This window comes from Panthera tigris, chromosome E1 (genome assembly GCF_018350195.1).
Source record: "Panthera tigris isolate Pti1 chromosome E1, P.tigris_Pti1_mat1.1, whole genome shotgun sequence".
NCBI lineage: Eukaryota > Metazoa > Chordata > Mammalia > Carnivora > Felidae > Panthera > Panthera tigris.
Genome location: NC_056673.1, coordinates 58,883,578 through 58,893,604, shown reverse-complemented (window position 1 = coordinate 58,893,604; position 10,027 = coordinate 58,883,578). Strand labels below are relative to the sequence as shown.

At 63.5% G+C, this 10,027-nt stretch overlaps 2 protein-coding genes across 2 annotated transcripts in view; one reads left to right on the top strand and one right to left on the bottom strand.

Moving 5' to 3' along the window:
• Window positions 1-11: 11 nt before the first annotated feature.
• SGSH (N-sulfoglucosamine sulfohydrolase) lies at window positions 12-7,348 on the top strand. The gene is made up of 8 exons (XM_042967207.1): window positions 12-128; window positions 1,234-1,394; window positions 3,184-3,289; window positions 3,533-3,683; window positions 3,979-4,135; window positions 4,470-4,551; window positions 5,308-5,511; window positions 6,252-7,348. The coding sequence occupies exons 1-8, from the start codon at window positions 32-34 to the stop codon at window positions 6,809-6,811; spliced, it is 1,518 nt and encodes a 505-aa protein (XP_042823141.1). The 5' UTR covers window positions 12-31; the 3' UTR covers window positions 6,812-7,348.
• Window positions 7,349-7,954: 606 nt separating this feature from the next.
• CARD14 (caspase recruitment domain family member 14) overlaps window positions 7,955-10,027 on the bottom strand; it is a 28,136-nt gene continuing 26,063 nt past the window's right edge. Inside the window, exons 20-21 of the mRNA XM_042967206.1 lie at window positions 9,675-9,790; window positions 7,955-9,157 (exon numbers count right to left, since the gene is read on the bottom strand). Of these exons, the coding sequence (XP_042823140.1) occupies window positions 8,950-9,157; window positions 9,675-9,790 (324 nt within the window). The 3' untranslated portion in view covers window positions 7,955-8,949. The remainder of the gene's footprint in view (window positions 9,158-9,674; window positions 9,791-10,027) is intronic.

The following is a 10,027-nucleotide window of genomic DNA, read 5'->3' as shown; positions in this document are numbered from 1 at the left end:
GGGGCGGGGCGGCGGGCCGGGAGCCGCCGCCATGCGCCGTCGGGGGCCGGCCTGCTGGGTGCTGCTGCTGGCGCTGGGGCTCTGCCGCGTGCCCGGGGCGCGCCCCCGGAACGTGCTGCTGATCCTCGGTGAGTGCGCCCCCGCGCCCCTCGCCAGCGAGCCCCGCAGCCCTCCCCGTGTGCCCTCTCTGCTGCCCCAGACTCTTGGCGCTCGGCTCCTCGGAGAGGGAGGCCGGGGCGGCCTCGCCCACCGCGGGCTCCGCAGGGGTCGGGCCGGCGTCCAGCGCCCCACTCCTGCCGCTGGCCCTGACCCTGCACCGCGACGCGTGCCCACAGCAGCCAGGGCCAGCCCTGCGGGCCCCCAGCTCGGGCAGCTGGGTGGCCTTCCAGAGCTCGGTGGTCCACAGCCCCCAGAGGGGATGCGGTGGAGGAAGGAGCTGGGGTCCAAGTCCCCAGAGACGCGACTGGGTGCCGGCCGGGGTGGGGGGTGGGGGGCTCATCTCCTCCCCAGCGGGGAAACCCTGTAAGTTTGCCCTTCCCTTTTCAGACCCGGGAGCGCTGTGGCTCAGCTCTCCCCCTGGCTGAGCCGCAGCCCCCCCCCCCCCCACGCCACCCATCTGCCGTCTCTCCTTACCCCATCCCCTCCCAGATATCCAAGTTCTTCTAGCGCTCTGCTTTTCACGAGACTTGGTGACCAGAGCGGGGCTGTCACAAGACAACCCTGTTCTTTCCTCTTTTGAGGTCTGAGGCTCTGCCAGATTCACTCTTTCTGATTAAGTTTGTGGTCTCCAACCCGCCCTTCCGCTGATTGTAACATCCAGCTGCTCTCCTCTGAGGGCTCCCATCCGCTCCTCCCTGCTGGGGACACTGGTGCAGAAACCACAGCTCCTGCAGGGTCTGCGGAGCCCCGGGGGCTGCCCAGCCACACCCACTCGCTAACACTCCCCTGAGTATTCCGTCTGGGGTGTCGTGCCTGCCTGGGTACCAATCCCACCCGGTGTCAGGCCACCGGAGTTTCACGCCTGCCTGCTGACCGCTCGCCCAGTTCTTGTGCGTGCCTGGTGGCATTCCCACTCAGGTGGCACGCCTGCCCAGATCCAATGCCCACTTGGGTCCTGCCGCCTGGGTGTCACGCGTGCCCGGGCACCAGGGGCCCAGGCCACCACAGCAGGACTGCGGGTCTCCCTCAGTCCTGAGTCCAGCCCCCCGTGGCCTCTGCCTCTGCCTTCCTCAGCGGACGATGGGGGCTTCGAGAGCGGCACTTACAACAACAGCGCCATCGCCACCCCTCACCTGGATGCCCTGGCCCGCCGCAGCCTGGTCTTCCGCAATGCCTTCACCTCGGTCAGCAGCTGCTCTCCCAGTCGCGCCAGTCTGCTCACTGGCCTGCCCCAGGTGAGGGCAGCAGGGGTGTGGGAGTGTCGCGAGCCCCTCCCTGACCTCCCCTGGGGATGGGTCCACCCTCTTGTCCCCACTCCCAGCCAAGCGGGTTCGAGTATGGGCTAGAGGGCGCCCTCTCCGCGGCTCTGTGGGACCCTGACCAAATCACATACTCGCGAACCTCAGTCTTCTTACCTGTGAAATGGGGTCTTGAGGACACCTCGTTCCTGGGATTCTTACGGGATTGGCCAAGCTCATGCTTTATATGGAAAGCGCATAGCCAGGTGCCTGGCACGCGGTTGTCCGGGGTTGACTCCTGTCACACTGTTATCTCGGGAGCTTGAGTGATGGTAGGAGCTATCATGTAAACGTTTACTCTGTATCGTGTGTGCTAGAATATGTGTAGGGCGGAGCTTACCATTTTGAGTCTTTTCTAAAATATTTTTTAAATGTTTTTTCATTTATTTTTGAGAGCACCCCCATGCGAGGCTGTGGGGGAGGGGCAGAGAGAGAGGGAAGGAGACAGAGCGGGCTCTGTGCTGACAGTGCAGCGCCCAACGCGGGGCTCGAACTCCTGAAGCGGCAGAGCGTGACCTGAGCCAAAGTCAGGAACTTAACCGACTGAGCCACCCAGGTGCCCTCGTTCCAGTCACTTTTTTTTTTAAGTGCGTGACTGAGCGACATCAGATACGCTCACGTTATCGCGCGGCGTTCCTGCTGTCTACCCCCGGAACTTAATCATGTTCCCGAACCGAAGCTCTGTGCCCGCTGCCTCCCTGCGCCCCTCCCGGCCCCTGGCCCCTTCTATTCTAGTCTCGTCTCAGTGCGTGCGGTTGCTACGGTGTGTGTCCTGTGGGCACTGGCTGATGTCACCGAGCGTAGTGGCCTCGCGGGAACGTCGTAGCAGGCGTCAGGATGTCCTTCCTTGTGGCCAAAACACCGTGTGAGGTTCCGTCGCGCGGGTCTGGCGCACTTTGCTTACCTGTTCAACCGCCGATGGATGCCGAGGTTGCTTGTACTCCTCTGACTGTCGTGACTAACGCTGCTGTGAACTCGGGTGCACGAGTACTTACTCCCGATGTGTTACCCCGAGACACCATCTTCCGGGGAGCCGGTGTGCTGTGTGCGTCCCCATTGGAGAGACCAAGGCCACGTGTAGGCGGCCCCTGTGTGGCCACTACCCAGACGCTTCCTGGAAGGTTAATCAGGCAGCTGTGAGCTGCACTCCCGTCCGGGCCGTAGGAATGAGGAGAGCACCGTGCCAGCTTGTCTTACGTCTTTCCAGTCTCAGTTTGTAACGTGGGCGACTGTTTTTTTTATGCTGTAAAAAATCCAGTTAATCGGGGCGCCTGGGTGGCTCGGTGGGTTAAGCGTCCGCCTTTGGCTCAGGCCGTGATCTCACAGTTTGTGGATTCGAGCCCCACATCAGGCTCCACACTGATGGCACAGCGTCTGCTTGTGATCCCCCCCCCCCCTTTCTCTCCTACTCGTGCTCTCTCTCTAAATAAGCTTAAAAAAAATCTAGTTAACAGCGGTTTGCCGCCGTGGCATGTGCTCACGACGAAAAAGCTGGAAAACCCAGGTAGACAAAAAAGCAGCAAATAAAAGCCCCCCCTTGGGGCACATCTCCGGCGCGTTGTTTCCCCTGCTGACGTCCTACGGTAGGGGCCTGAGGGAGAGGCCGCGGAACTCTCCCTGGGTGCCGGCCGCCCGGGCCGAAAGGGGGCCCCCGGAGGGCCCGGCGACGAGCCACGGGGAGAGCCGGGGCAGGTGGGGCCCCGCGTCACGCGCGTCTCTGCCGCAGCATCAGAACGGGATGTACGGCTTGCATCAGGACGTCCACCACTTCAACTCCTTCGACAAGGTGCAGAGTCTGCCGCGGCTGCTCGGCCAGGCTGGCGTTCGCACAGGTGAGCGGCTTCCTGCCACAGCGGGGACCGCACAGGCCCCCTCGGGGTCAGCCCCGTGTCGCCTGCTCTGAACACCCGAGGTCCTCGGCCTTTCCCCTGAGCCCTGGCTCCGTGAGGACAAGGGCCCGGGCTGACCGCCTAGAGGCCACACCGGGGCAGGGCTTTGCGGGGGGGGGTGCAGAAGGGAGCGGAGGGGGACGGGATACCTCAGGGGCTCTGGAAGGCCCGTGTCCCCACCTCCAGGCATCATTGGGAAGAAGCACGTGGGGCCCGAGCCAGTGTACCCGTTTGACTTCGCCTACACGGAGGAGAACGGCTCTGTCCTCCAGGTAGGACGCAACATCACCAGAATTAAGCTGCTCGTCCGGAAATTCCTGCGGACTCAGGATGACAGGTGCGCGGAGGCCCCCGCCCCCTTACCACCCACCCCCTCGGCCAGATGCACATCCCAGAGTCTTTAGTTGGGATTCTTGGAGACCCCAGGTGGAGGAGCGGGGGAGGGGGAGAAAGTTCCAGATACTCAAGTCAGTCTGGTCAGAGGGAGAGGAGAGGGGACGTTTTCAGTTACAGAGGAGGGGACGGTCCCGAGGGGTGTTCCCGCCTAAAGAATGGGGCTCCGCAGCGTAGAAAGCCAGGTGGCATGTCAACCAGCTGACCTCAAGACTCAAGCCCCTCCCCCCCCCGGGCAGGCCCTTCTTCCTCTACGTCGCCTTCCACGACCCCCACCGCTGTGGGCACTCCCAGCCCCAGTACGGGACCTTCTGTGAGAAGTTTGGCAACGGGGACAGCGGCATGGGGCGGATCCCAGACTGGACCCCCCAGGCCTACGACCCACAGGACGTGGTGGTAGGACAGCCCCCCGCCGTGTCTCCAAGATGCTCGCTTACCCTTCTTCCGCCTCGTAAATCGGGAGGGGGCTTGGCGGCCTGGGCCCCCGGGCGTGTGACGTTAGCACGTTTAACAGGAGACCCACTGGATCCGGTTCCCGTCCGCGCGGCCGGCAAACAAGTGTTAACGTGTCTAGAAGCGGGGACATTCTGGGCCCCACCATTCACCGTGGAGCAGGATTTCGGGCCCTGGGAGGGGGGCTGGCCCTCATCTACCGCCGTTCAAGCACTGGCCACCCCTTCCCCCGGCCTCCGTGCTCCAACCCTGGCTTTGCCCTCACCTGCTCCCCCAGGTGCCCTACTTCGTCCCCGACACTCCCGCAGCCCGAGCTGACCTAGCCGCCCAGTATACCACCATCGGCCGCATGGACCAAGGTGGGTTCCAGGAGCCCGGACGGCGGTGTGCTGCAGCTTGCAGCCCGTCCTGGACCAGAGGTCTGAAGTCGTGGCAGCAGGGCCGTGTCCCCTGCAGCCTCTGGGGCACAGGACAGTCCTCCTGCCTCCTCCGGCGTCTGGGGGCCCCAGGTGTCCCTTGGCTCGTGGCCGCACCCTTCCAGTCTCTGCCCGGCCTCACATAGCCTCGTACGTCTTGGCTGTGTCTCTCCTTGTAAGGACCCTTGTCGTAGGCTTTAGGGCCCACCTGGATGATCCCCTGAAGATCCGTGACGGTGACATCTGTCAAGTCCCCTTAACTAAATGAGGTCACGTTCACAGGTTCTGGCGGGTTTGTTTCCCTTCGCAGGGACCGCCGTTCAGCCACTACAGAAAGTTGGAACCTTTATCGTTTGGTGCCATTAGTGGGTGGTGACCTGGGAAGGGGGAAAGTGTGGGGGGACTCCTGTCTTCCAGCCGTCGCCCCGTATGGTCCCTGCTACCCACACAGGGCAGGCATGAGATTCCAGAAAACAAACCGGCCGTGCGGGTGCCACGGATGTGCTGAGGGATGGCCGGCGTCCCCGGCCCCCTCCAGGACAGGGTGCTGGGTGAGGGGCCGGGGCGGTGGCCGGTGGGGGGAGGGGGACAGACAGCAGAGGTCCAACAGGTGGACAGAGGAATGTGTGAGTGCCCGCCCCTCCCCGCCCCTCCATGCCCGTCTGTGGCTGAGCTCTGCTGTCCCCTCCGCACCCCCAGGGGTGGGACTCGTGCTCCAGGAGCTGCATGAGGCAGGTGTCCTGAATGACACCCTGGTGATCTTCACGTCCGACAACGGGATCCCCTTCCCCAGCGGCAGGACCAACCTGTACTGGCCGGGCACCGCCGAACCCTTGCTGGTGTCGTCCCCGGAGCACACGAAACGCTGGGGCCAGGTCAGCGAGGCCTACGTGAGCCTCCTAGGTATGGCTCCGCGGCTCACACGGTGGGGGGGGAGGAGGGCGGGGGCAAATTTAGTGGTACCACCGTGTCCAGACAGCGCTCGACACCCGCTATCTTACGTGGTTCCCATACCACCTGGGCAGAGAAGGGAGGGCCACCCCGTTCTATAAGTGCAGATGGGGATCAGAGAGGTAAGGTGAGTTGCCCAAGGGCACACAGCTTGTAAGCGTCAAGATAGGATTCTAGCCTTGGTGTCGCTGCCCCTGAGACTTGCTTTTTCCCCGGGTGAGTGTCAGAGCCCCCTGGAGTGCTAGGGAACGTCCACGTGGTGTGCACGTGGACATCCCCAGAGTGTCGGAGAATTTGCATTGCTGATGCCGGGGAAGCTGACTTTGAGGGGCCAGGGCAGCTTGGGGCCCACATCGCCCTTTGGCCCCAACGCACAAGTTCCGTAGCGCTGTGGCCACAGCACAGGACAAGAACAGATGAGGCCCTCCGGGGGGGCTTCCTTACGGACCTGAGAGATTTTACCAGGAGCCCCAGTATTGCCAAGTTGGAGCCTCTCATTAAGCCACTGAAGGCGTCACGTCCTGGAGGTTTGGGGCCACAGTGGCAGGTTGGACCCAGCGCAGCTCCCTGGTGGCGATCTGGTGTGCAGGGGGGCCCAGCAGCGTTCCAGAAAGGCTTGGATCGAGCCCTTCCGTGGTGGGGGCTCCCGTGCCGCGGAGGGCCGACGTGCCGAGACCCCGCCTCCTTTGCAGACCTCACGCCCACCATCTTGGATTGGTTCTCCGTCCCTTACCCGAGCTACCCCATCTTTGGCTCGAAGACCGTCCGGCTCACCGGCCGGTCCCTCCTGCCGGCGCTGGAGGCAGAGCCCCTCTGGAGCACCGTCTTTGGCAGCCAGAGCCACCACGAGGTCACCATGGCCTACCCCATGCGCTCCGTGCAGCACCGGGGCTTCCGCCTGGTGCACAACCTGAACTTCAGGATGCCCTTTCCCATCGACCAGGACTTCTACGTGTCGCCCACCTTTCAGGACCTCCTGAATCGCACCGCGGCCGGCCAGCCCACGGGCTGGTACAAGGACCTCCATCACTACTACTACCGGGACCGTTGGGAGCTCTACGACCTCAGCCAGGACCCCCACGAGACCCGGAACCTGGCCGCTGATCCACGCTATGCCCAGGTTCTGGACCTGCTCCAGACCCAGCTGGCCAAGTGGCAGTGGGAGACCCACGACCCCTGGGTGTGTGCTCCCGATGGTGTCCTGGAGGAGAGGCTCTCTCCCCAGTGCCGGCCGCTCCACAATGAGCTCTGAGGGTCGCCGGGGGCACGTGGGAGGCCTCCCCACGCCCGGTCCCCACCTTTCCAGCTGAGGCGGAGGGAGGGGCAGCGACCCTCCCGTCTGAGCAGGGCTCTCCCTGATGCTGGGGTCATTGCTGCCGCTGCGTGGAGGGGGGAGTGGTGGGGCCTGTGCCCGGCTCCTTCCTCCGCCCGTGGGAGTGGGGACGCGGTCGTCCTGGTGTCCGAGTCATGTCTCAGCACAGGACTTGCAGGAAGGGGGGCTTGTTTCCTGGGTTCGGCTGGGGACCTGCCAAGAGAAGGCGCTGGGACCTGGGGCTCGAGACCTTCATTCTTCGGAGCCCACAGACGTCCCCGCGCCCTTCACCCGGGAGGAGATGGGCCTCCGGGTGCCCCGTGGGTGGCGGTGGCCCCAGTCCACACTGTATGTGGGAACCCAGTGTCTGGCTCGTGTCCATCCCTGGCCTTGAAAACTCTTCGAATTGGGGCGCCTGGGTGGCGCAGTCGGTTGAGCGTCCGACTTCAGCCAGGTCACGATCTCGGGGTCTGTGAGTTCGAGCCCCGCATCAGGCTCTGGGCTGATGGCTCGGAGCCTGGAGCCTGTTTCCGATTCTGTGTCTCTCTCTCTCTCTCTCTCTCTCTCTCTCTCTCTCTCTGCCCCTCCCCCGTTCATGCTCTGTCTCTCTCTGTCCCAAAAATAAATAAAAAACGTTGGAAAAAAAAAAAAAAAAAACTCCTCGAACAACCCTTGAGCGTGTTTCGCGTCCTTCGCTTTGCCCCACGGTCAAGTTCCCGACCCTGGCGGGGTTTCTGCCAGGCTGCTGATCCGTGGCAGGCTTCCCGGGTGCCGACTTTCGTTCTGTGGTCTGTGTGGGCAGAGCTCATCCTTTCTGAATGTCCAAGCACGAAGACCCCATCCTGTGGCTTGGGTCAGTTCTGTCCGGCTGGACACCCGTGCTGCTGCTCGTAGCTGCCCCGGACCTGCCCAGCTTCCACCTGCTCAACCTGGAAAGACCCAGAAAGCGGGGGCTTTTTCCCTTGAGTGGCGGGCTCCTGCCTTCCTCCCCTCCCCTGCCAACCTCATCCTGGCGGCGTAGGGACAGAGCCATGGTCCAGGGCACTGGAAAAGCTTTATTTCGGTAAAATACATAGAAGTTCATTTTCTGACCTCGTTTGCGATAATGGCGGTCTGAGTTCTAGAGCAGCCGCCCGAGGCACTCAGACTCAGGGCCGCTGCTGCCAAAACTCCATTCAGTCTGTGACCGCGGGCGGCAAGGCCGGGTGGTGAGGGGACCCTGGGGGTCCCTGCCCAAGCCACGCCCAAATGTCTCCTGAGCTCTGGAGGTGGAGTAAAGGTCCTTTACTCTGGAGAAGGAGCTGGTGGGGGGGGAGGTACCCAGTTAGAGGGGGGCAGTTCCCAGGCTCAGGGGGAGCCCAGATGGCATTCGTGCAATGTGTCTGTGGAAGGCTTCTCGAGGACCCCCCACGGGTCCCCCAAAACCGCCAGGCACCGCTGAAAATACTGTTTCCATCCCTGGGAAACTAGGCTTCCCAGCACATACACACAACTCTCTAAATTGGAGTTCCTGAGGCACCTGTCTGCCATCAGGAGCTGAGAAAGTTAGCCAGGATGACATCACAAGAGGGGTTGTGTCTCTGCTCTGGGCAGGGATGGGAGTGACCGTGGGGGTCATCAGGGCTACCAGCTTGCGGCCACTGTGACTTTGGAACAAGCCCTTTGGCACATTGAATTGCAAAGGGAAGTACAGTGGTTCGGGTCCGACAGGTGGTTTTCTGGACATCTGGGGCCTCCAGCTCTGGGAAGGCTCGGGAGACACCCCCGCTGCGGAAATGTTCTCGGGGCGTCTGGTTCCAGACCACGCGGAGCCTTGGAGGAGGAGGAGATGGTCCGAATGCCCATTGTCCCCTGCATGTAGTTCAAGGTCAGACCCTGGCGAGAGAGGGGAGCCGATGCCCGGAGAGCTGGGCTTGTTTGGTGAGCACCCCCAGGGCTGTGCGTGAGAGGCCCTGAGCTCAACGCACAGGGCCACGTTGTCGGGGACTCCTGTGGGGACTCAGCACAGGGCCACGTTGTCGGGGACTCCTGTGGGGACTCAGAGGTCCCCACAATTTCTGGAGGGGACTCCGGGGGCGTCAGCGGGGGCTCTTCTCTGTCCACACAACCTTCTTCTGCTCGTCCGCGATGGCCAAGCGGACACAGCCGAGCAGGGTTTCCAGGTCACTCCAGCCATCGGGGGCCAGGTGGCTGTACAGACAGGGCACTTCGTCCAGCTCGCCCTCCTCCTGCCTGCCCGCCTCCAGGAGCTGCCGCTCCGAGGTGTTGAGCCGCTGCAGGGCCTTCCTGCAAGGGCCGGACACGGGGAGGGGGGGACCCCTCAGCGAGAGCTGCGTGCGGCGGCCCAGCGCGGAGCCCCAGGAAGCCGACCGCCGGCGCGGAATGCCAGGGGACCAGCACACGGGCCACGCGGCACAAATGCCCTGCCCCGCTTTGGGGGTCCGAGCGCCTCGTAAGGAAGACAGGAGTCAGGCCCCGGATGACGCTGCACGGGTGTGGGGCGCGGGGTCCAGTTTACAACCTCAGCTGACAAGTGGTAAGGGGGCAACAGGACGTCTGGGTTTGTCCCCAGCCACACCCCAAGTAACGGTGTTCAGCTCCTGTCCTCACCCAGCGCAGCTGGACCGTGAGCTGCTCGTACCCCAGCGAACACGCGGCCTTAGTCAAGGCGGGTGCCAGGCCTCCCTCACCGTCAGGGCTGCTCCCAGCGGGGAGGCTGCAGGTGCTTGTCCCAGACCCCAGGCCACGCCCCAGAGGCACGTGATGCCAGGCTCAGCCCCACCGCCAGCCCTCGGGGTCCCACCTGAGTTTCTTGGCCGCCTTCTCGTTGACGGAGATGTGGACGATGATGGGGAAGATCTCCGACCTGTGGAGGGCACGGACGCTGTCCAGCCGGACGTCCAGGAGGGCGTGGGTGTTCTGCAGGGGACAGGGGAGATGGCTCAAGGTCCTCGGCCTCAGAGGCGGTGAGAGGAGCCCACACCGGGGAGAGGCGATGGGGAGAGAAGCCGGGGGCGCCCTGTTGGGTGCGAGGGCACTTGCTGTACCATTTCAGGTCTGTCCGTTTGGTGTTTCATCGGCAGAATCTAGGAACTGTGAGTCGTTGGGGTCGCGGGAGACTTTGTGGGGGGCCGGAACCCTCCCGGTCGGAAGGCC

Bases quoted from the DNA above. Each gene is read 5' to 3' on its own strand.
- SGSH (XM_042967207.1), top strand. From the start codon at position 32: ATGCGCCGTCGGGGGCCGGCCTGCTGGGTGCTGCTGCTGGCGCTGGGG. The intron at 129-1,233 runs GTGAGTGCGCCC...TGCCTTCCTCAG, and splicing joins GAACGTGCTGCTGATCCTCG to CGGACGATGGGGGCTTCGAG. The intron at 3,684-3,978 runs GTGCGCGGAGGC...CCCCCCGGGCAG, and splicing joins CTGCGGACTCAGGATGACAG to GCCCTTCTTCCTCTACGTCG.